The following is a 26,527-nucleotide window of genomic DNA, read 5'->3' on the forward strand; positions in this document are numbered from 1 at the left end:
CAATTCTCAATATGGAAAATTATTGAAATTAAAGGAACCATATATAGCACTAGAAATTGACAAACTCAAAAATAAAACCTTTTTCTGAACCATTATTTTCATATCTTTACTATATATACACTACAATAGTATTTGAAGGTTTTATTTCAAGTTGATAAAAATAGCTTTTTCTCTTCCAGATAAATAATATAAAAGATTTTTTTTCCTGGCCATGACTGGGAGAGGTGAAGAATAAACTTTTCCCACTAAAAAAAATAAAGGCTACAGTAGGGAAACATTTGGATGAGTGGTATGCCAAGCAAAATACTTTTCCAGCAGCAAATTTTCATCACACTTCAACTATTCAATTATGATACAGAAGAAAACCTAGTATTTATGCCAGCAAATATATGCAAAGATACACATGTGCAAACATAATGCAGGAGAGGTGTCACTTACTTGATGGTCCAGGAGAGCCTCCATTCTCACCATGATGCTGTGTACACATACAATTGAGGAATGAAGAACAGCAAACATAAAAATCCAGGCCAGGAAGAAGCAAGTGCACAAAAAGCAGCAGCAGCAGCGGGAAAGAAGGACAATGAAAACAGTGTTAGTTCATAACTAAAATACAACATGCACCTCAATGCCAAAGGCAAGACCTCAAGGGACTCTGCAGTTTAGAAAAGTTGAAGCAACAAATCTGACAAATATGCCTATAGATAAGCCATTATTAGAAGCCATCATTAGTAAACAGCAACTGCCTCAACCACTTCTTCTGAGTGGAATCTCACCAGCAGCAATTTAGTGCTCATATGACTTGATACACAGCATTTTTAAAGAAATTTTAAGCTGGAGTGGTTTCAAAAGACTGAAGCTCTGAAGAGACCTGAAATAAAACAAAATGTTTCCAAAACCACTCCACTTTCAGAAAAGTGTTTTGGAAGAAAAAAAATCTTTAAAGCCAGAAGTAATGTGCAAGCATCTACTAATGCTAGATCCAAGCCTAACTGCTTTTGCATACAAACACAAACTTAGAAGCCACAGATTTAGCTCATCTACAAACACAGGTAACATTTTAAATTGCTTATGCAAGACAAACAGTGGAGTTTTAAATTTAAGAGGGTATTTTATATCTAAGTGTTTCCATAGAACCAAGTTGCATAAAATTTCTTTCCCACTGAATGCATCAAATACAGGCACTAAAGGAGGGTAACTACACAGTAATATCCTGTACACCTTTCTGATATTTGATCTGGAATCTTTCTTAAATCCTTGCTAACCAAGACTACAATCAAGACTAAGATCCCACTGTGCTCAGCCATGTACAGATAAAAGGCAAATTCCACTTATGTCTAAGTATTTACTGCATTTGAAATCTGTGAATAATAGAAAAGGAGAAAACAAGAATACCCATCAGCATGAACATTTCCTCCTTAAAAATAAAATAAATCCAAACATGACATATCTTGTATATCCAAAATGAAAAAATTGTGTTCCATAAAGTAGTGAAATCCTTGCTCTGCTTTAAAGCGGATCCAATCTTGCCTCTCTTATCAGGACTTAACAGCAAGAAATGTAAGAAAGAAAAATCATAATCAAAATCCTTGCAAGCAGGAATGTTGCCTTGCACTCCTGACCTCAAAACACTGGTTATTTGTTTTTTTTAATCTCTCACATCTGCCTAAGGGTGCTAAATTGTAAATGAACAGTGCAATGTGCAAATGCAAAGTACTGCCATGAGTACACAGCAATTGCAGTACACATCATTGAAAAGGTGAGGGAACCCTTCTTTCATAATTCTGCACTTTCTGTAACAGGACTTGCCTGAACAGGAAAAACTGAAATAAAATATAAGCATAATTGCCAAGTAACCTTCTATTCCTGTCAGAGACTAAATTCAGGTCAAAGAGTGAACTTACCAGACAGGTTTGAGTAATTGTTCATTACATGTATTCAAGAATTCAATAGCTGTCAAGGCAAAATGTCTATTCTTAATGTACAGATAACATACTGCAGACTAGGAAACAGTTTATGTTCAGACTGGAACTGTCCTACCCTATGGTGATTTTAGATTCAAGAGAACAGCGGCTAACAAGAGAACAAGAAGCCTGCACAAATTCTACAGAGATCCAGCAACTGACTGAAGGACTGGGAGCACTGCTGCTCAGCACTGGGCTGCTTTTTGGTCACTGGGAGTTGGACAGCAAGAGAACGGCACTGGAAAAATACACTCTGAACAGATACACAGGATCACAAGTACCTGAGGCTCAGCCAGATGCTCACTCGCAGTGCATTACTTACGTGTGGAAGAAATAAGAGGGAAAAGGCAGCGCAGCAGGTCCTGTCTCACTGCCTGCCCTGCAAGCAGCCCTGGCCAAGATACAACGTGACACCAGAGAGCAGGGCAACCTGTCACCCGAGATGGCAGTGCACGGGCTTTTCATGTAAATATTTCAGCACTGCATGGTTAATCCTATGAACTGGTACAAACAGCTCCTATGCCAGAGGCTGAAACACAAGCCTGTCTAATTCTGTCCTCTCTCTTCTCCAACTGACATTCTGTTTACACACCAAACTAACTCTGTTGCTGGTCAACCCCCTCTCTTCATCAGAGGTATTTGGGTTTGTGTATTTACCTAAAACCTGCAAAATATATATTTCTAAACATTGGTGCCAGATGTTAAGGTACTGAAATTAGACTATTTTGGCCAAAAAGACCTTTTCATTTTCCAATGGCCTATTGCACCTCTATAATCTGCAATTCATATCACTGCAGACTAGGGTTCCAAACAACTAAGAGAACAAAACATTTTACTACTTCAGGGTTTTCTCTGAAACGAATGCTCTCAGGACATTCCTGTCCATCACCACTCACAACTCTTATTCTAAATCCAGAAAATTAAGAGAAACATTCACATATTCCCAGAGGCACAACCTAGACTTATTTTCACATTATATAATTTATGACTTTGATTACAGATTGCAGAACAAGTCCTCTGACAGGTTCTCAACACTACATGATAAATTTCATTTCTACAGAGGCACAATTACTTAAAAATGTTGCTACCAAAATACCTGAAACCAAGTCCTCCTCCCAGTAAAGTTTTTTTTTTTATGTGATGCAATATAGAGCATCACATAAGACAGCAGCCATAATTGTTTTTATACAAAGGCAGCTCACATGCTTCAAAAAAGCACTATTTTTAGACGGTCATTTCTCAGAAATAAAGCTTATAACAATTGTTGCTAAACTTTAAGTTATATCTGCCAAGTTCTTCTAAAAAAACAACCTTTTCCTGTTGCGTATTAGGGTAAAAGCAAAAGCATGTCACACTAGCATGTGTGAATCTCTTATTACAAAAGTTTTTTCAAAACACTGTTTTTACAATCAAAACATACAGGTCAATTTTTAATAGTTTAAATGAACATTCTAAAGCAAGTTTGAGTTTTCACCTTGCTGAAGACAGACTTTCCCTGAAGACAGTCTCTGATATGTGTAAACCATTGAAATTAATCCAGTTAGATTAAATTCAGCACCACTGGCCCAACCTACAAATCTGATCAATAAAAATAATTCAATGCTTCAAGGAAAAAAGGTACTTCTATGTCTGTTGATGTATTAAGTAACAAGGACTGACACTGACTGTACGTGTTATATCACAGGCAAATTATTTATTAAATGTACATCTTAGAAAAAATTAGAAGCGAATTACTAAAAAAAATTTCAAAAAAGAATGGTTTATACCATACATTTCCATGTAATGTTCTAAGTTCTAGGGAAGTGAGACTTGATTAAATTATTATCTTATAGAAAAGTAGACAAAAACTGTTCTCAAACAAGAACTCGGAGCATCTATTATTTTGCACTGTTTTAATGGTGTCGGATTACAAAAATAAGTTTGTTGAGCTGTCACAGCCTTTGTCTTTAAATTTATATTCAGTACGTATCAACCTAATTGTTAGACAGGAAGAGCATTTAATATAAGACTTTTCTCTGATACTGATTCTGGAAAGGAAAAAGCACAGCATTAAGGTCTGTGATCTCCTCATCTTTTGTTCTTTAATAAGCCAGCCAAAAAAGCAAATTAGAAAGCTGAAACCTCTAAAAAAGTTTTTTTCAGATACCTCCTAGAAACATCCCAAAGGACTTAGAAGTAGAGAAAAAAATTTTATCAGTATTCCTTATGCACAACACATGTATTTCATTAATATTATAATGACAAAGGAACTTGAAAACAAACAAACAAACAGATTGCACCTAAAATATTATAATGACAAAGGAACTTATAAACAGATTGCACCTAAAAGTCTGGAATACTGAAGAATTTTAAACATGATTTCAAAATAAATTACATTTTTGGGAAGTGTCAGGATTTGCATTGACTAAAGGTGTTCAAAACTACTGGGTCAATCTCTCTTAAAATATATATGGTATTTTTAATATTAATTTTTCACTTATTTTACTATGATATACACTAGGCTGTATATTAGACTACTAAATAAGCTTTCAAAAATGTTTTTAACACCTGTAGTGCAACACAGAAAACTTGTGTGTTGTAACTGCAATTTAGACAGACAATTACCCCACTGACTGATATTTTGATAAGAAATGCTTAGACTAGCCTATTACAATACACCTTCAGTTAAAAAAAATATTCTGAGATGACACTTCAGAAGCACACAGGATGAAAGGCAATCTATCCTTACACTCAGCATTCTTCTAAAGGAGTCTTGGTAAAACAGAGACTCATTTTGAGGTACTTTCTTAAGATCATGCTATTCTGAAGGCATGTCACAAAAAGAGAAGTAGCACATCTTACATAACTTTGAAGTGTTTTGTAAATTGGTACTTTTTTATATATTTTGAGGAAACAAGGAGCACAACAACTGAACTGACAGCATGTCTTTAAAAAATGATAATACCCTACTGCACAGTTGACAGTTGATATAAGTATGCTGCATCTGGGATAAAAATGCATGGGCCATGCAGCAAACCAATGAATTTGTTCATTACAGAAAAAAGCCAAGAATATTCTTAATGCACTGCAAAACAGTTTGTCTCCAAACTCACCAGTTAAGATAAAAACAGTAATAAAAAAAAAAACAAAAACTTGATCAAGTTAATAGCTCGATGTAGTAGTTCAGTATCACAAATAAAGTCTGTCAGTAACAAGGTGTTAAATTTAACCTTCACCTCAGTTACAGAAAAACATCCTATTTTGCCTTTGGGAGACAGTGCTTTGGAAACTATAAAACATTTCCTGCTTCAGCTATTAAAGTGCTTCTACATGACATAGCTTGTGGGAAAACTAAACTCTTAAATAATATCAACATTTATGATGATGATGATGAAGCGTGATAGTCCACACTAGCCTTTCCTGTTTTTAAATTGTGCTTAGAAAGAGTTCCATTGCCTCAGAAATTTCATAATCAGTACAGATTATCAACTCTTACACCTCAGATTACTCTGATAACATATAATTATCACTCCTTTGGTCTTTTCTGCTCCTCATTCCACCAAGAACTATATTATTTTTTCTATTGTCTATAGTCAATAATAGCAAAGTGCCAGTTAGACTAAGAGGAATACCATTTTCCTTTGAGACTCCGAGACAAAATCCAAAAATCAAATCCAAAATCTGAAAGTTTTTTGACATCCAGTCCTCCTGCCATGAGAATCTAGTATATGATAATGATACTACATAATACTTCAAATACATTCACCAGAGAAGTATCAATTCAAACTGAAAGTGCAGATTGAAGTCATTTAACCCTCTCCCTGCAAAAAGCTTCACATTCATCTCATTACACAAAGGCACACTTAAGTTACTCACTGAATTTCTATCCAGCTCCCCATCAACCGGAATGTTCTCCATGTTGCAAGGGCCTGTTCTCTGTCTCTATCAGTTAGAGTTCTTCCATCCTGCTACTCAAGATCCTAGAGAGGAAAAGAAAAATGTAATAATTTAATTCTAAGGGCTACACTTTCCCTCTGTCCCAAGAGACTAAATAGTCTCACATGGTAACAACCTCTGCATTTTACAATACCTTGCAAAACATGAACATTTACCCAGAAAAATCAGCTTAGGAATGGAGAGAATAGTTTCAGATAAAATGGCCAAAACAAAAGCTACTCACAGATGCAAGCACTTCTGAAAATGTGGAAGAGTTACGCAACAAAAAAGAAACCCACAGGTTTTGCCCTGTATTTCCCGTTGTTCCAGAGTTTCTAGCAGCACCCCACTCCCACCCCACGGGCATGTGCACACCAACTGTTTGGGTACAAAACAAAGCTATTCTGGAGCAGCCAGATCTGAGGGCTTCCCAGCATAACTCCAGAAACAGCTATGTATTGCTCTGTAGAGCCAAAACACAAAAATTAAATAGCATGTGCAAGCCAGCACCTTCTGTGGCACAGCGGGCACTCATCTAGGGGTCACCACACACAGCAAGAAAGCAATGCCTCATTCTCTAGGCATTTCCTATTTACATTTTTTTGCAAGAGAATGAAACCTATAATGAATTCTAGTACTGACAGCATATTTAAAGTCATTTGCGAGACAAGCACACGCCCTGGAATCAAGCAAAACTTGGTGGAAAAAAACTGCTTTAACTACCGATTTGTTAAGAAAGTTTCAGGAGAGGCGAAGATCAAACTGGGATGCCTACTGAGATGTGCAGCCACAGCCCATTGCTGTCTCTGTCCAAGACCTCCAGCCCACAGGAGAGCAGGGGAAGAGGAGACTGTGCTTACCTGCTCGGATCAGCGCAGTCGGTATTGCGCGGGACAGACCCTGTGCTCCCACCCTCCACAGAGCCGCTCACTCTGCCCTTCCCGCCAGCCACAGCAAGTGCTTCATCAGACAACTAGCCCAAGGACAATTTTCTTCTTTCCTTTTGTCTTGGGTGGGGTGAGGGGGCAGAAAGCACCTAAATTACAAACTCAATTGCTAAACCAACACTTGTGCAAGAGCAGGGGTAGCACGGAGATGGCGATTTTTTTTTTATGCTATAAGGTTTGCATATTGTGCTTAATCCATGCATGAAGCTAAAGGCAAATTTTAGTAAAAACAGATGAAGTGAAGACACAAGTGTGAGGTGGGAAGACATCACAGTCCCCCCAGGGAAACTGAGGAACATCCTGAATGCAGGAGAATGGGAGAAAGGCAAACAGATAACCAGAATACACAGGATCTTCTGGTTCAAGTTCTGTCTCAGGAAACAGACATTCAGGAAAACAAATCTCACTAAAAAGAATAACCATTTATTCTACTGCTTTCAATGTTTTATTATAATTGGTTTTGGGGTTTGTATTCTGAAAAGCAAGTTAAAATTTTCCCTCAGGAAAAAACATACAGTATTAATATACTCTAGATAATTACTATAACATATGCCAGTAAACCACAAAAGGAACCATTAAAAATAGTTTAACAAAACTGTGTGCTAACAAAATTGCAAAGTTAAAAGTTTTCTATGACTTAGTCCAATGAGCTGAGGAGGACCTTGCTCTAGCACCTGAGTGATTAACTGAAGTGGCACATAATTGGGAAGCCTGGCTAGATGCTCTCATGTCAATTAGAAACAGTAGACATCTGAAAGGCGATGACTACAAGTTATTAATTTGCATTAATAAAAGTAAAGATGCCATCACCACAGGTAGAGGAATTCACCCTAAAGCTCTGTTTCCCAGAGCAGCAGGCACTGTGACCCTTATGTTCCACACCCAAACATGAGATGCAGACCTGGGTGATGATTTTTGATGTCTGTTGCTTGTCATCTCTCCCCCACACACCCATTTCAGGTTCTCTTATTAGCAGGAAATTCAGCAACACCAGACTGCATGCATATTCAATTTGCAGAAACACCACTTTTAAATAGGATGAAAAATGAGTGTTATTACATACAGATGTGAGCATTGCTATTTAAAGCGGTTTTTCAGCTTTTTTTAGTTACACAAACTTGTAACCATACTCAAGTTATTTGAACTAAGAGATCTTTGCTGACAGGAGCATTTCACCTAAAACACATTAAACCCATTTTTATATTTAATATTTTTTAACTCTTACTTTTTCTTGTCAATGGTCCTGGGGTATTCTGCTCCCTTATCTGCTCACATGACCACAGCCTTCCTTATCTTGGTCTCAAGAGCAGTGCCATCAGACAGGTACCCTATGGTCTAATTCCTAGCATTCATAATCACTTGTGGTCTCAAAGACTCAATACAGCATGCTCCCAAAGGCTGCAGAGAAGTTTTCTGGGAAAAGGAAGGAAAAAATTCTACCTGCTCATGTTTAAACAGTAAAGCAGATGCAGAAATGGTTAAGGACTACCTTCCCCCAAGCTGTTTAGCTTAAGAGTAGACAGCCAGCTTGCCTTATTTTTCTTGGCAAAATGAAGGCTGAAAGTGAACAATATTGCTTCTGTTATATGCCAAAATAAATACAAAGGAAGGAAAAGGGCTCTCTCAGCAAAAGGATATTGCCAAAGAGTCAAATAAGTATGAAATTGGAGAACAGATTTGTTTTGAAAATTACAGAATGCTTCTAACCATCTGAGCCCCAAAGCTTTGAAACAATTTTCCAACCAATGCAGGGAAGAGGAATTTTCTTATTTGTAAATGCAGCCAGGTTATTATGAAGGCTGCTCTTTTCTACTTTAGCTAATCCAACCATCAGATTTGAAGATACAACCCCAAATGTATGATTTTATTGATCTAGGGTTTTTTTTTTAGCTTTTGGGGAATGTTCATGACATGCTTTTGCTGCTCTCTGTTATGTTCACAGGTGTTTGCAGTCTGGTCAGCTTGAGGTTTTAATTAACAAATGCTCCTTCACAATCTTAATGCTTAAAAGCTGAAGTGTTCAGGAGGGCACACACAAAATTAAATTATTTGAAAATAACTCAATAATGGCAGCCAGCTAGTCAGCCATTTTTCCTTTATGTATATTGCATACAATCAGGCACACAGAAAGGTATTACCAATCAGAAGAATCCTGCCACAAAATAAGTTCATTCTTTCAAACGCCAAAGAAGGTTGAACAAGTCAAAAACATATATTCAAAGCAGAAGGGAAATGTTTTCTTCTTATTACACAATCCATAACCTGTCCTGTTAACACTTGTAGTCCATCTTATTTTTGCTGATGACACCAAACTGTGTGGTGCAGCTGACAAGCTGGAGGGAAGGGGTGCCATCCAGAGGACGCTGGCACACTTCAGAGTTGAGTCTGTGTGAACCTCAGGACACCAGTTCAACAAGGCCAGGTGCAAGGTCCTGCGCCTGGGCTGGGGCTATCCCCAGCACAAATACTTGCAAGCACAAATACCCAAGGCTAGGTAGGGAATGGGTTGAGAACAGTCCTGAGGAAAAGGAATCGGGGATACTGGTGGATGAAAACTAGACATGACCCAGCAACAAGTGCTTTCAGCCCAGAAAGCAAATGTAAACCGAGCTGCACCAAAAGAAGTGTGGTCAGCAGGTCAGTCCACCAGGTCATTCACAAATCTACTTAAGTTTTGCAGTGTTTATATTTTATATTAGATATTAGAAAGAAAATATGTACTGTGAGGGTGGTGAGGCACTACAACAGGCTGCCCAGAGCAGCTGTGGATGTCTCATCCCTGGAAGTATTCAAGGTTAGGTTTGGTGGAGCTTTGAGCAACCTGGTCTAGTGGAAGATATCCCTGCCCATGGCAGGGAGATTGGAGCTTGATCATTTTTAAGGGCCTTTTCAACCCAAAGCATACTGTGGTTCCATGGTTTTAACAAATTGCTTCAGCCATTGGCAGTTTCTATAACAATTTGGTTTTTAGTTCACTGCACCTTGAGAATAGGAAAATCCTCCTTAGGTCTCCCACAGAAGGAAAGAAAGTATGCATCAATGAAAGCTACTACTCTGCATAAACAGGATCTTTTCTAACTATTTATACACATGCATGCTGGAAAGTCCTATGGGAGGAGGTAAGAAGACAACTCCTATCGTTAAAAAAATAATTTCAAAAACCATAAAATGAATGTCTCAGTACTATGCTGTTACCCAATATTCACTTAGATACAGTTACATGAACCGCAGATCAAAAGCAGTACAATTTAGGTGCCTTGGCCATGAGAGAAATTGTGGTAGCAAGCTTTTGTTCAGTCCTATAGAGAACAATGAAGTGGATATGGCAGTGTGCTGTATTGACTTACATATTCTGTATGTTAACCAGATTACATAAGCTTTTATTGCAGGGTACATTTAACTAGATAAAGGGGCTACTAGGCAATGCAAGGCCCTTTTTCTGCCAGCATAACAAGAGCTCATCACCAGACATGGTATTTGTTCTAGGCAGAAGAAAGTTTAGCCCTGACAACATGGTAGTAATACCCTATTGGTGGTATATTTATAACATTAAATCATAATCCAACTCACAAAAGGACTCTTCCTCCCCTCCTCCCACACAAGATTAGTTTTAGTTCAAACACTTCACTAAATCTGGGGAGTTTCATCAAGAGTCCCCACTTCCCCCACACAAATTCCTGAATTTCAGTCAAGGTGCAGACACAAAGTGCAAGTGGTAGAGATGACTCCTGAATCTAATACATTTTCCTTTTTAGTCAAGGGACCAAGTTACTTGAACACCTGCATACTGTATTCAGGTTTTAGCTTTCTTCCTAAGGACTATCACCTAGGGTCCTTAGATGGGGCAGGTGCACCACAGCACTGTTTTGTGATCAGTTCTGTTATCACAGTACCCTCCTGTACTCCAGCACCAAAACCTCAAGGCGAGGCCCATCCTCACTGTGACCTGCCACTGCCTACTGCCTCCTGACCCAGCCTTTCCAGAGAGGAAGTGTTCTCCTGGACTCTGACCTACAAATTGACCTAAGCTCTGCTGGATGCCTGCCTTCTTTCCCTAGTAGCCTAAAAGTAGAAGCATTTAAATTGCCCAAGATGAGTTTTTTTTTTAAGATGACACAAGCATAACAATACACTGACTTTAAAGATCAATGTGGCAGCAAGCAAAGGCAAGGCATACTAGGAGAAAAGAAAATTAGTTGTTTACACTGATGCCAAGAAGTATAAAAATTCACCTAGGTCCTGATGTCAAGAAGTATAAAAATTCACCTAGGTCCTTGCTGGAAAGCACAGTCAAAACAGCACGAAGAAATGCTATTTCACAGGGAATCAGGGAATGGTCCAGGTAGGAAAAGACCTCTGAAGGTCATCTTGCCCAAGCTCCCCTTTGCAGAAGGATGTCTAGACAGATTTTTAATATCTCCAAGGATGAGGACTGTACAAACACCCTGGCCAACCTGTGCCAGTGCTTAGTCACCCTTCAAAGTTACAAAGTGTTCCTGATGCTGGGATGGAAATTCCCATGTTTGTTTGCGCCCACTGCCTCTTGTATCACTGAGCACCACTGGAAAGAACCTGTATCTGTCACTTTTATACCCTCCTGTCAGGTATTTATACACATTGATAAGTTCACCCTGAGCCATCTCTTCTCCAGGCTAAACAGACCCAGCTCTTCCAGCCTTTCCTCAAAGAAGAGATGATCCAGGCCTTTGATAATCTTCACAGCCATTCACTGGACTCTCTCCAGTACATCCACATCCCCCTTGTACTCAGGAGCCCTGAAGAGTACCCAACACTGATGTTGCCATTCACCCTGCATGTACCCATTGACCCAGATGTGAACTCAACAGCGCTGTGTAGAGAGGACGGATTGCTATTCTCAACCTGCTGGCAATGCTTTGCTAAAGCATTCACGAACACCATGCATCTTCTTTATGGCAAGGGCATGTTACTGACTCTTGTTCAGCTATCTGTCAGGATAACCAGGTGAACTGCAGGTAAGCAGTTCTATAAGATCCACAAGGAAGTTTAAGGTAACACTCTTGACAAAGGTATCCAACTGCTACAACAAATCAAACAAACAAGTTTCCTAGATATTGAGATCTAACTATAGCAGTTATAGTCACCTATAACTCCTAAGAGGTATAGGATCAGTTTTAAGAAATTAAAGGAAATCTGTACCCTAAATCTAACTAGGGTGATCAAACCAAGGCACTGAAAAAATCTAAGTGTCTTTCAGGCTGACTTAGGACTGCTGAAGACACTTTCACTTTGCTCCATGCAGCAGGGGAGAAACAACAGCACAGAAGGTAATAGAGATAGCATGTCTTACTCTCAAGGCTCTTCGAATACAGTGCACCAGAGGAAGAAAAGCCTTCTGGTTGTAGCACAAGGCCACAGATCATCTTTCTCAGCTAACAAGCCTGCACACCAAGTACACTTCATTATCAACCTACAGATCTGGCCAGCTCTTGCACACGACACAGTGCCACTGCATGCCAAGTACCCTGTGTTTGTTGAGATCAGTTCCAAGAAAGCAGGAACTGAAGCAGAGTTACTGGTAAAAATGGAGGAGAGATAACAGGGTCAAAAAAGTCAGTAGAAGACCTGGTAAACAAAGAAATCACAAGTTTTTCTTGACTCTCAAACTAACATTCTTATCTAACAAGAACTCAGAAGAACTAGGAACTGGTTGTATTCTGCAATTCTAGATGAGAAATCTGAGAGCTGAAAAAATCTCTAGGTTCAAATCCTACTACTGTGAAGTCAGTCCAAACAGGAGAGCTTGACAAAGCCAGTAATTATATAGAAGTCATAGATGACAAGCTGCATAGTTACATTAACTCTGAATTGCAATGTTTGAATGCTCAAAAGTCTGCTACAAATATAAACACACCACAATCAACAACTGCCTCAAGTTCCCCAAGTACACTGTGATCACTGAATGCTATCAGCCACCAAATCTACCCTTATGAAACACTTCCTTCCACCCGAGTTTCATCACCTGCCTTCTCATCTCCTGAATAAACAGTTCACATGCAGAGCAAGCTGTTTCCTCTGTTTCTGTATGGCTGTTTTCAGAAGGGGAAAAAATATCAAATACTAAACCACCAAAAAAAAAACAGGAAAACTGAAATGTTTAAGAACAGGACTTGAAAACATCTCTCATCTGGAAAAAACCTGGCACAGTCCAGATACCTCAGCTATCTTTTGAGAGAGTTAGTTGGCAATGAAGACCAAGGAAAGCATAACAAACTTCTGAATACCCACTGCAACTTCCATTATTACTACCTTAAACTGGGTTCCACAAACAAACTTGTCCTGAAAAAAATGAAGGAGTACAGAAAATATGGTAAGATTCACATACGGGTACTAAATCCCAACATTCTCTCTAAAAGCTCGAGTTCCTAGGGTTCTGGAGTCCTTTGCCATTGAAATACACTTCAAAGCTCTCAAACTTACCAAGGTCTTACAATAAGTAATCTGCAAGACTGCTCCCATGACTCAAACGAGTTGTTTGTCTTAATGGTAAAAATGTCTATTTCTTCACTTAAAGGTGTCTAGTTACCTGCAGCATTATACAGTTCACCTCCATGAGCCATTTTTACCTAGGGCTCAGTCTAACTTCAGAGCAGAAAAATAACAGAGGTAATAAACTGATTTTGTCCATTTAAGAGAACCTATGAAGCTTCATAAAATATTCAGATTTTTTTATTTGTTTCATTCTGAAGTAGGCAAAGAAAATTTATTCAAACCTTACAACACCAAATCTTACATTGTATTTTTACATACTTTTTTTTATTACTTTGCTGCAGTACTAACCAGCAAAATAACTAAGTGGGCATCATACACAACCATACAAGGTTAAATTTGCCAATGAGTCTTGATTTTGAATAAAAAAGATGGGATAAAACTAAGTGGTTAGAGACATGGCAAACCACATTCCTTTCAGAACTCCACCCTGTGATTTTCTTCCACATCCGTCAAGTTACAAATAATAGTCACTCACATGGTACTGTCTTTCTCATCTCCCATTCTGGCAGCTGTATGAAGAGGCAGTGTGACACTCTGCTGGAGACAGCTGGAAGGGATTAGGAGATTACCAGCCCTCTACACCTGGTCCTTACCACCTCTTACCACACTGAAGTTGAGGTTTTTCTGAACTGTCTGCAGACCTGCCTGTGCAGGTGCTCCCTAACCCTCTTCTGTCAAGAGGAATCCTCACTATTGTAAATTATTTTAAATAGACACTTACAAAATGTGAATCATTTAAACTGAGCTAGTTCATGGGACTTCTGCAAGCTAGGCACTGCAGGGATGACAAACAGCTGAGGGACACTGCAGGGGTGACAAACAGCTGATAAACCTCTTCACTTACTTCCACTCCAAGCAAAACAGCCTGGGTAAGCACACAATGTTTTACAGCTAGAGACTCCCTCAACATCACCTGGAAGCTACTTCAGGAAATGAAGGGAATCATGCCAAGGCAAAAGGAAAAGCAGTGTTATTGTTACAGGTTTTTCTCAAATGAACAAGATAAATCAGCAGAGAGGTTTCCACAGACAAGATGGAGAGGTGGCAGAACAAATCCTTCTGATGCTGATGCCAAAATGGAATCAGTTGCCCTCCTGAGACAGCAAATAGATTTGGATTTCTTCTGCATGGAACTTTTCAAAACAAAACACAAGACTATGAAAAACATTTTGAGAATATAAGAATTAATTAATTGTTCAGAAAAATCTTCAATAAGAGGATCTTAAAAGTCTACTTTAGTACATCAAATGATGTATCTAAACATTTAATTTATAATGAGATCATCGATACAGAAATATTTTAAGTTTCATCTGCAGGTCAAGAATACCATCTACTTCATAAGGAATAAAGTTTCAGTAAGCTATTCTGAGAGTATCTATAAACTATTTCAAGTAATCATACTATTACAGATCAAGTAATTATTACCTGCTAGATAAGCTATATGTGACTAGGTGAGTGCTTTTTACCTACTGCAAATGAAGTAAAAATGTCAGCTTTAAACTACCACAAAGTTTCTGTATCTCAGAAGCTGCAGGGATTTTGCTTGGACAAATAGGCACCAACACAAAGATGGTTCACTGCCACATCAGGTGCTACTGCAGCTGACTTCCTAAATGGATCCATAGATTTTCCATAAAATTAATAATATACCTCCAAAACTGAGTCAGTGCAAAGACCAATTTTCTAATGGCAATTCTACTAGGTTCTTAGCCCTTCCTTCACACTAGGTATTTCGCTGCCTCTGAGAACTGAAAAGAGTGCCCAGCATGTTTTCAAGGGTGAAAGAGACCTTAGGGCCTCTTTTAAAAATATTCTCATAGTTATTGAAAGGACATGATAAGTGTCAGCTCTCCCAAAGACCTATCAGTACACAGCCGCTTTTCTGTACATCAATGGCTGTTTCAGCAAAGTAAGAACTGAGAGTACCTCTAGAATTAGCATCATGAATACACTTCACAGGAATTCAGTTAAGAGAGCAACTACAATTCTCATTTCTGCTCTAAACTGAAATAAATAAAGTAGAAAAATCAATTCAAGTTCCAAGAATAAAAATATGAAAGAAGTCTTAACCCAGACAAACAAGTTTCAGTTGAACTGTGCTGGCTGTAATAGTTACATTGTGTGGGAGGTTTCTAAAACATGGGCTTTCTGCAGGCTTAAATGCAGATATTTCAAACAGGAACCTTATGTTTATTTTCATGTACAATTTAATTTTCTTATTTTAGCAGCCATGTCTCTTCTTCATACTAAAACAGAAATTATGACATAATAAATGGCCTTTATTTCAATTTCTTTTGGCAAGTGCTAGAAGGTAGTTTACACAAGTTTAAGATACAGGATATCTGTACAGGAATTTAAGAACAAAAGGTCAGAGTAACCTACTGCAATAGGAAAAACCCTAGAAATCCTAACTTAAAGCAGCAGCAGGTTCAAACAGGCAGCAAAAGTATCTGGTTTACACATCATGGTTTATTAAAAAGCTTTAGAAAGTCTAATTTAAATTTCCATTGGTTATGCCAAGTTTGGTTTTTTCACTCTAAAGTAAAACAAGCTGATGAACCCAACTTTGCTTTTTAGATGTCAGTGCTGTTCTACCTGATCACAATTCAGGCAGGGTTGTTTGTTTATTTGTGTTTGTTTATGGTTTGTGAAGTTTTTGAGAGGATCCTAGGGAGGAAAGTTGGAGTTTTTCTGGGAGGTTTTTCACTGTTATTCTGTGGGGTTTTTTTTAAATACAGGAGAAAAATATTACAAATAGACTTCATATAAAACTACTGAGTAACTGCTGATCCACTTTGATTTGGAACTGCTGCAACAATCTTGCATAGCTTTTAGTTGTATAGGATGAACCAATAATACTTAAACAATATAGCCTGAGCAACAGGAACTGTACAACATTATTGCATTGCAGACTTGGCAAGTGACCTAACAACAACCTCTTGTTTACCTACTCATTTCTATTTAATAAATTACAAGCTCCTCTATGACATTTCTTTGGGCAATGAGAAGCACCTGGCCTGCCACAACAAACAGCTGTGGACAAATCACAAGCATCATCAAGTGACAACTTATCTGCAATTCGCAGCCCTCAGAAATCAGGTCAATATCACTGCTTAATAGAAGTCAGGCCACTGCTCACACTATTTGCAACAAACAAGCAACTTATATAAAAATTATTTTTGACAGAGATGAAAATAGAAGTCAAGCCTTTCACATGTTAAAGCCAGCCCTCAAGAACAGAAATTAAACATACTTGTTTGCAAAACTATCCCATTTCTGAAGAGCAGAATACTTTTTTCTCCCAGTACTGCAAGGAGACACCAAGACTTTTTATAGCAAGAACCATGTATTATGTGAGTGCTTTTAATTTTCTGCTTCAGGGACCAATAGAGAAGATTCTATTTTTTCTGCTTCAACCAATTGAGAACGTGTCACAGCTGGGATAAAGGGTTCTGTTCCTTGACAACCAGGGAGTGGTGTTAAGCACAGACAGGAAAACCAAGTCTTGACACTTCCTTGGAAGTTCTTTGAAATGCTTCGAAGAAAACAAAGAGAAAAAAATTACATCCTAGGCAAAGCATTATTCTCTTCAAGGCTAAACAAATATTTAATGGAAAAGGAACCTCATCCTGCTTTTCCACCCAGTCTACTCAAGTACTGGGAATTCTCTTTCCCCTAAAATGGTTTAATGGGGCCATCAGATAGCTTGGGCACCCGATTTAAAGTGAATACAATCCTCTCGGCTGTGCAATCCTATAGAATTGTGTGACAGGAAATTTGAATCCTGCCTCCCCACCATCCTCTATCCAGCCCCTCAAGAATCAGCTAGTTAAAGGAGGTAGTTAATGAGCAAGAGCCATCACATAGTTCAGGAATGCAAAAAACAGGATGCTGGGAAAGAAGGATACAATATTCCTAAGCTCAAACAAATTCAATTGCTATTTTGATGATAAGTAAGGGGAAGAATAGTTCCAAGAGGGTATGTATTTCTTTTTTTAAAGTAAAAAAAACCTACATCCTTTCCCTTTCACAGCATTACAATATTCCAATATTGCCCTCCAAACTGACAAGAATTATCAGTTAACAGCATTTTATAATTTACTCTCATATTTAAAATCACACACAATACCAAGATAACACAAGCTTAACTACTGAGATAATATCAGCATAAAGTAATTCAATACTCTGTATCTCTGCCAGAGCAGTTAACTACACCTCTATGTATAATGTTACACATTTTATTCCCTTGAAGGCAGCTTACACGTGTATTTCCAAGTCTAATGTGTAAGAAAAGAATGAAACACTAATTTCCATGCTTCACAAAGTAAATGGAGCCAGGCAGCAATAGCTCAGAAGCTGTAACTGTACAAAAATGTATGTCCCAACCTACCCATAGTGTAAGAGTGTGCTCCTGGGGCACATTCATCTCTGGCGCTCACTTTCACACACTGCACTGACAGGTCAGAAGGAAGCAAAGTGTGGGTACCCATTTAGACTCCCTGCAGGAGCAGCTGTAAGAGTAACTGCCAGCACATGCTTCCAACCATGAGCAGCGCTAAAAGGGGGACTGGAGGAGCCTTGTGTCCTGCACTTTCAATCCATTAATAAGTATCCAAAAGCAGCTGTCACAGATACAAACCCGTCAACTTCAGCAGGTACTCTGTAGTTACAGCTAGAGTCTTTAACTTTTAAAAACTATGATTTGTCCAAGAAATCTTATAATGAACATGTAGCAGAGTGAAAATTTAATGGTTTGTGGTTTTTTTATGAAATTGTAAAGCTAAAGCCCAAGTAATACTGATTTTAATGACAGCAACAAGCACGCAGAGCCTCTAATCTAAAAATCAGCTTGGCATACATAATCTTTTCCATGAGAAAGGATTTTGTTCCTTCATTTTGTAACCCTCAATAGAACTCAGAGAAGGATGAGCTGTATTTTTGATGATCACAACCTGAGAAAAAATACCATATGCCAGTAGTTCTTAATGCAGTGGCACGTTTTACACTCCCATGATGGCTTCTAAGAAGTCTGCAAAATTCACAGCTTTAGCTTTTTCACATCCAAATTGTCTGTAACAGACATGCAATATGAAATTTGGGCTTGTAAGTCTAGGAGTGCTATTAACTTAATAAAATCCAGATTAAAAGTGAATAGCCAGCTAGATATTTCAAAGCTACTTATAAGCACCAAACTGTAAACTAACTGAGACACCCATCAAAACCACCAAACCAAGATAAGCGCACAAATATTCCAATTTCAGCATGAAAAATAAGCAATTTTCCCCCCAAGAGAAAAGCACTAGGGCAGCACTTCACATACAATGAGAACTGACTGTTCCCAAATGTTGGTAAGTATAATTAACCTTCTAACCCTGTCTTGGCCTTGAACATTAAACCTAAATTCATCATGAAAACCAATTAAAATGCTTAGTCTGTCTACTTTGGGACTGGAGAATAGCATTCAATCAAAAAAAAAAAAAAAAAAGGGAAAAAAAGCATAGCACAATTGTCTCCTTAGACACCTTCAAAGATATGTTAGCTGTTTTAGTAAATAAAAAAAATAAATCACATTTTAATAAGAACTGAAAAATTCTTCAATTCTTCCTGAAGATCCTGACATATTTAAGGTTTATGGAGAAAAAATTGAAGGTTTAACAGAAAAAATAGCCACAGAGAAAAAAGATAAAAAAGATCTAGGTCAGCTATGAAGTTTGATTTTGCCTTTTCAAGCCATCTTTAAGAACAGATATTAATTGTACAGTACAGTTCCCATTCAAAGAGCTTAAATTCTCTCCCTCTCATTCATTCTGCCTTTTAGATTGACTACTGACAAGGAAATCTACTTATAATTTATGTCACCCAACCTGCTTTTTTATGCCTTCCATTTTGAAATTAGCAGAACTAGACAGGCAGAAGGAGCTAGAACTCTTGCTTTTCTGTCATCTTTCCTACATCATAGATATTTCCTCTTACAAAGAAAATCATGCCTACTTGTTATGAAATTTAGATGCACGTGACTCTGATGATCACATTTCTTCTCATAACTTTATTTCAACAGAAGGCAAAGCAGGTAAAGTGATTTCTGATCTTCTAGTGAATCTGAGCTGATGAGTACCATTTTATAGTTACTACTCAGTTTTAACATCAAAATTTTGTTTCCAGTGATATATTCCAGTGTTATATTTCAGTATAACTTCATTCACTATTGGAGTTTAGAGTGGCATTAATTACTTTTTCTTCCCCATGTTTAGAATTTATTTTTAAATATACACAATATATCTGCTTAACAAGCATCTGTTCCAGTATTTCAATAAGCTTAAATTATCTCCATTTTGAATACAGGTCCTGCATGAAGTGACAGAAAGTCAGAATCATCTTTATGTCACATTTCATGCCTTCTGACTTCCAAGGAGCTCTCTTGGAGTTCTCTAACTTGGAGTTCAGTTACCCATGACAGTGCTGTAGATGGCAGTATTTCACAGAGCTCACCTCCCTGCCCTAACCTGCAATACGGGGAATACTCTCTAAGGGTGCTTCAAGAATCCTCAGCTCAGGCATTTCCACAGCATACCACACACAGTCAAGAAAGTATACACACTGCTTTAATTTGAAAAGCAGCCTTCTCAGAGACTTAAGAAAGGTACCATACCACCAGCCAAACAAAAACGTTAACTTACTGCAGGTGAGAGCATCCTTAAAACAGAGACCCACAATAAACTGCTCCCATGTATGGGATTTGAGCACACTCAGACATTTTGTTTCAGATTACCAAAAGAAAAATCAAGGTTTCCATAGTAACCTCATATTTCTGACTACAAAGTGCTGTTCTAATGCAGGTGTATATCTGGATTGCCTGGATTTTCAAGGTACTTGAAATTGAGGCACTTTTTCAGAAAGTAATTGCCTGCACAGAAAACACCTCAATTTCATGCCAAATTATAGGTCTAGTCTCTCAGAAACACACTTTCCGTGCAGAACCCCCCAAAAGCAGTCATTTTTGTCTGGAAGCTGGCTGTTCACATCACGGCATGCACAGCAAGAGCTTCACAAGAATGAACTATCACTCATTCCTGGAAAACATAAGTAACATGGATCCAAGTATATATATTGCTTTGACTTCCAATTCCCTCTCTTCCTGAAGTTTTAGCAGGAGTTGAAAAAAGCAAAGTATGCTATATCCCATTGCTACAACTCATGTCTTCTGCCACACATGCTAGAAGCAGACTGAAGGGCAAACTGTGCAAATCTCATACCACCATCAAGGTTTCCACCCATTTAATTATGGGTAGAAAAATGAGTTTATCACTAGCAAGTCAGTAGCTTTAGGAACCACCTCAACAGCAACTTCAATGCTCCCCCAGATAAATTCCATCTCCTAGCTGTCAGCCTCATCATGCATCTCAAGCAAAGTATATAATACTAGCTCCCAAGATACCGAGCATGCCAGCTTGTCTTTATAATTTTCACAAATCAGAATCCATAGGAGTCTAGCATTTCTATTCCTTTATAAGGAAGGACAGCCTGCTGAAGATCAAAATTGCCGTCTTTCCTACTCAGCAAAACATTTGCTGGGAACTAGAAGATGCATGAGACACCAGAAACAGTGATGAAGGAGGAGCAGAAGCCAAGACACAACAATATGTCATCTTCATTAACTCAGGAAACAAAGTTCAAAGCTGTAATGGACAGCAGACTGATACCACTGCATTCCACCAGAGTATCAGCAGTAGGGCTCTTACAAGCAGTGGTCAGAGCAAATAAACTTACGCTGATAACAACCTCCCTGACTCAGTACTGGGAGGAGTAGAGTGTTACTAATTTTGCTTTATAGCTTATGCTTGCAGTAATTTGTTTGCAGAGGGAGGAGACATTGGCATAGGCACCTGAACTGCAGCTTCTCCCACACTGTTACAATAGCATGATCTTTGCAAGGTAAGCAGCAAAGTCTGTCATGAATGGGACTCACGTGGAGCCATTTAAAATTTTACAATTGCAAACTATTCATGCATCATGCAAGCTTCCATCAGTGAACACCTGTATTCTTCTGCAGAGAAAGTAAAGCAAAGCACAAGAATACAGAAGAATACTGCTAGGTTTCTGAATTGCTAAGACAGAACAGAAGCAAAGAAGAAAAAATAAATATGCTGCTATATGTTTAAATGAAAGCAGAGAGGTGTGTGAGACTAAAGATAAAACTTTTATGGACATAGAATAAAGCTGGGATGGAGAAAAGATGTTGAGAAGAGACAGACAATTACAACCAAAACAGTTAATGACACAGGGCCATCACCTGAAAGAGGACTACAGCAAGACAAATATGGAGATAAATGTATTTTTTTTAAATCACAGAACAAATTTCAAGCAAACATGACTCTGCAACAGGATGGCAATTAAGGCTGCCAGCTCAAGTGGGCTTTTGTTCTGTACTGACGGTAACAGCAGCATTGTGTCACAAGAAGAGGACAGATATTAAGACTTCACATGAAACTTGTTCAGCAATTACTTTTCCTTCCTCCACAATTTCCCCTGTCTGGGCTGCCCTGCTGCAGTACACACTGTGCAGATTGCAGGTGGTCAGCTATAGCAAGTTACAAGTCATTAAAACACCATCTGCTCCATGACAAAAATAACAACAAAGGAAAAAACACCAAAAATCCCCCACATCCCTTTCTTCCTTCCCTCCATCCAAAAGTTTACAGGCAGAAGTGCAAAATCAAACACTAAAGCACGAAATTATATTCAGAAAATTATTCTATGAGCCAAGAGCTTGCTTCCACAACATTTCCCCCAGCATCTTAAAGTCAAATGAATCACAACAGATGCTATTATTTGGCAAGAAAGACAACCCAAGCTTCTTAAAATCTACATTTGTAAGATAGAAATACCTGCTAAGCAAGCAGTTTATGTTTTAATCACTTACAAGAAACTAGCAGTCAAAAAACCCCAACCAAACACACTACCAAAAAAACCACCAAATTGTTTAAATTAAATTGTTAGCTAACACTGGAAACAAATTCATTTTTTTAAACACACAGAAATGTCTACAAAATGCCTACAATGAGTTACAGTTCAAATTTACATGCAATAAAGCAGACATGTTTCAGCCATGACTTTTGAACACTATACATTGAAATCGACACCAGGTCTTTTTCACTCTAATTTCCGTTTCCTCTTCCTGGGCTGCAAGCACAAATGCTTTTTTCTACATACTAAATTCACAAAAGGTCAACTGCCAGACAATATTCCACATACAAAATTAAAAGGAAAAACAAATTAAAACTCATTGTCTTTAGTTCTTAAGAACAATACACAGTGAAGTGTATTAACACAGTTTTCTTAAACACTTTTCTTAACACTTATCTTAAAATGCCACAAGCCTTAGCTTCCTGAAGTTTAAAATTAAACCCAAAAACCAATAGTGCCAGCACTCTGAGAAGCCTGAGCCTCCTGCTGCTACACAGCAATACCAAGTGTCCGTGTTGTTACAGAAAAATTGCTGGTTTCTTCTTCCAAAAGCAGACTAAGCCATCTAATTTTTCTGCTAGATCTTCATCAGCATGATGCAGAATACACTGTTTCAAGTTCTGATGAAGATGTCAGGAAGATATGATTTCTAACTCCTCAGCATGAGAAATGTCATGCTGGTAAGTATTTCAGATGCATAATGAATTCCTGTACTTGTAATAAGAGCAAGAAGTAGTCCACAAATTATTATCCAGAACAATTAAGGAACAGAGTTCAGAAAAAAATCCACGTAAGGAAACAAAGAATGAAAAAGCAGGAAGACAGGCAAAGCTACATCTGCAATATATTTGTCAGAGATTCCTACTGGCAAATATTTAATCTATATAGGATGCATAGAAATAATTTCTTCTCTTTTTGAATGAAAGACTACAGGTGGTATTTTGAAGCGTATAGCAACTGAAACAGTACAGCTCAATGTTGACTTTTGCCTTATTCTGTTCATGCCTCAATTTCATCTACACTGCTAATATGGCAATTAATAAGACAGAGGTTATTTCAGTATGTTTACATTAAGAGATAACACAAGTCCTGTTCATAAGTAGGTTATATTTACAAAAACAATCAATCACAGAAGAAAGTGACTTAAGCAAAAAAATCCCAGTTTTTGTCATTTCATAAACAAGGATGAAATACAATTAGGTAATTGATGAAATAAACAGCTAAAATGTGTATTAAAGTTCTTTTCTGGTCAATTAGTAACAAAAAATAAATATTTATACTCAATAAATGGTACAACATGCACGCATCGATTTGTTATGCTTGAAGCATTGCCACCACCTACCAGGTATTTAATGTTCTTTTTGACATAAATCAAGCTCTGTTTAAGAAGAAGGCAGAAATCAACAATAAGATATAAAAGGAAATTTTTTTAATGTATTGAAGACAGATATTTATATATATATGCACATATGGCTGTTTATAAACCAAAAACAGGGGGAATTCCAAAAGCTTTTTTAATTCAACAAGGTCTGAACACCAAAGTAGCACAACTTGTAACGTGATCTGACAGTAACCAGAGCAGAGGTCTTGTACAAATTTAAAAAGAAAGCAAAGCAAAACCACCAAAAACCACACTCTCTGAGACCAAAGGCCTCATTTCCTTACACCAGTTCTTAGTTGACTTAAAAAGAAAGTATGTTTCCCTGCTCCAAGCTAACAGACAAGCAGAGCAGATGACACTGAAAAACACTGATTATTAAGCTTCAAAGAAAAATATTCTTGTTAGTGCATGGAGATGAATACTGAGTGGTATTTGAAGCACTGACAGTAAGTGGGTATAGTTAATATTTAATTAAAGTAACTGACATGGTACAGATCCATCTGTATACTCAGGTTTATTTTTTGCCAGTTTCTCCTTCACTTTATAGGGCAGCTCATTCCTTGCTGCATTCTACCTTGATTAGAACCTATAAGCTTTCTGCTCAGTGGTCCTTTGCCTTAGCAGACCTTTTTTTTTTAATCAAAGGAGAAATATTCTTATGAAAGAAGAACATTTATTCTTGTTGATGATTTCAGAATTGTGTCTTAAAAATTCTGCTTATGCTCAGTAACTTTGTGTACTATTTAAATAGATGGAATTGTCATTTCTGTAGGGGAAATGCTTTCTGCTTGCCAGCATCACAGGCCTCAAATCCGTGCTTTCCTCTGATGACTTTTTTTCCCAGGCACTTTAATGTAGCTGTTGGCATTAAGGTTTATCCTGACCAATTTCAAGGTAGCACAGGTTTGTAACAGTTAACTACAATCCTGTTTGCAAGCTAGAATCAAGGTACTGGTTTTAAAAACAGCAAGCAGTAAATCTTTATAGGTAGCTTAGTGTGGGGTCCTTAAATCTGTACAAAACAAGATCCAAATGTCAGCTTATTGGCTTCTCTGCACAAAGAGTACATTTTAATTACTGAAGAGAAATTACAGAATTGTGATTTCATCAGAGGAAATATATATTGTAACATAAATCTTCCAGCCTCCAAAAGATCATAACAGACAGCCCAGCAAGACCCTTAGTGTTAGAATTGTAACTTTTTATGTATTGTGCAGATTCAATTTAGATTTTGTTTAATGCACTAATTGAAGTAGAGATACCTTCAAAATCTGCAATTCCATCATACAGATAAGCAAACTTGCTTTACTTACCTATACCAAAAACTTCTTTTTTTCCTAAAGGAGTCTGCAAATAAATTGAAGGCCTGCAGGTCACAGCTACCCTGACTGTTGGGTTAGGCTGAAGACCTAGCTGGGAGCCCTGCACTAAGAATTGTCAGCTCACAGTTTACATGAGGTTATCCTCTTTCTAATATTTTGCTAAGACACTCTTACCCATGCAAATATATACATGCACACATGCAAATTATATTCTACAGGTTCAGCAAGTCCTTGCAGCAAAGCAGATTCTACATAGGCCCTGTATCACACCCAGACAGTACACACCACTGTCTAAGTAACACGGGCAAGCATATCACTTAAGGAAAAGGAAAAAAAAGACCCTCCTGCAGCTAGTAGTCCTCCACAGTGTCTGATCTATCTGGAGAGAATATAAGGGTATTGTCATGCCCTCTTCTAAAACTATGATTTCCTGAAAAACAGCTAAAGCCACATTTAGTCAGATGGTGCCTAGAGCTACAAGAAATTGGACAGAAAATTCCCTTCAGCACTTTAAAGGTGATTTTTGTAAGAGATCAAGGCAAAGACAGATGGTAAGTACCCAGTGAAATTGGAACAGATAATGGAGCTGGAACTGCAGATGAAATAGACGGGCCATATCTCACTATCTCGTTGCTGCTGAAAAAGCAGCAATCCCAGATGTCTTTTCCTAAATAAAGCTAACAGAAGGAGGCCCTCACAATCCTACTTACACAGACAAAAATAGAAGAGATGCAAAAAGGCCACCTCAACGTTGGCAAAGCAGCTGCTATTAGGTTAGGAAAGTGATGCAAGTGGTCTTCGCTCACAAAAGATACATTAGCACATGACATCCACCTTTAAGTACATTAGACATCAGTCACCAAAGCATGGCCAGATGTTCAGTCGCTCTAAATTAATCCTATCTGCTACTTCAGGTAACAATTTAACAGTATTCCTCAAGCCTCCTCCTTTTCCTCTACTGCATATTCCCATAACTTTAGTGACTTTGCCTGAATTGGAAAAGCATATTATCAGGGACAAAAATCAGAAGCCAATACAGCATTGTAAGGTTCCTGCATAAGAAATGCAAAGAGGAAAGCAGCAGATTTCTTATTCAGCAAATCAACCATGATCAGCCACCTAGACAGCTGGAAAATATGCAAGTCTAAAATCTAATACTGATATGGAAATTTCTCTTTGCAGATGTTGTCCTTTGGCTGTCCAATATGAGGCCTAAATGACTTCTCCTGTTGCAGAGACCTCTCTTTTTGTCTCCCAAAGTAGAAAGCGGGCATTAAAAATATGGAGCATTAAGAGAAGAGAGCAGGTTTGCATTATCTTCTGCTGCAGCATAGTCAGTTACTCAACTGTACGGTCATGCTAGCAATATTTAAAATGTTTTGCAAAATTACATTGTCAGGCATACCATACCCAGAATAAATGTTTGGTGGCTGTATACTACACATGACAAATCCACTGAGATGAGTCAAAGCTAAATTTTCCCTCCATTTGGCCCAGGTTTACAGT

General features: G+C 38.0%; 1 protein-coding gene across 12 annotated transcripts in view; it reads right to left on the bottom strand.

Moving 5' to 3' along the window:
- Nucleotides 1-26,527, bottom strand: part of OSBPL8 (oxysterol binding protein like 8) — an 83,085-nt gene that overhangs the window by 48,572 nt on the left and 7,986 nt on the right. For 4 of the 12 annotated variants that reach the window (XM_085568734.1, XM_085568736.1, XM_085568739.1 and 1 more), the window contains exon 2: nucleotides 5,817-5,920. In XM_085568734.1, coding sequence (XP_085424860.1) covers nucleotide 5,817 — 1 coding nt within the window. In that variant the 5' untranslated portion in view covers nucleotides 5,818-5,920. Of the gene's footprint in view, nucleotides 1-438; nucleotides 476-2,283; nucleotides 3,443-5,816; nucleotides 5,921-6,030; nucleotides 6,050-6,736; nucleotides 14,604-26,527 lie in introns of those variants that run through there. The other 8 variants (XM_021528139.3, XM_021528140.3, XM_085568735.1 and 5 more) reach the window with 5 other exon arrangements.

Source organism: Lonchura striata, chromosome 1A (genome assembly GCF_050655825.1).
Source record: "Lonchura striata isolate lonStrDom1 chromosome 1A, ASM5065582v1, whole genome shotgun sequence".
Taxonomy (NCBI): domain Eukaryota; kingdom Metazoa; phylum Chordata; class Aves; order Passeriformes; family Estrildidae; genus Lonchura; species Lonchura striata.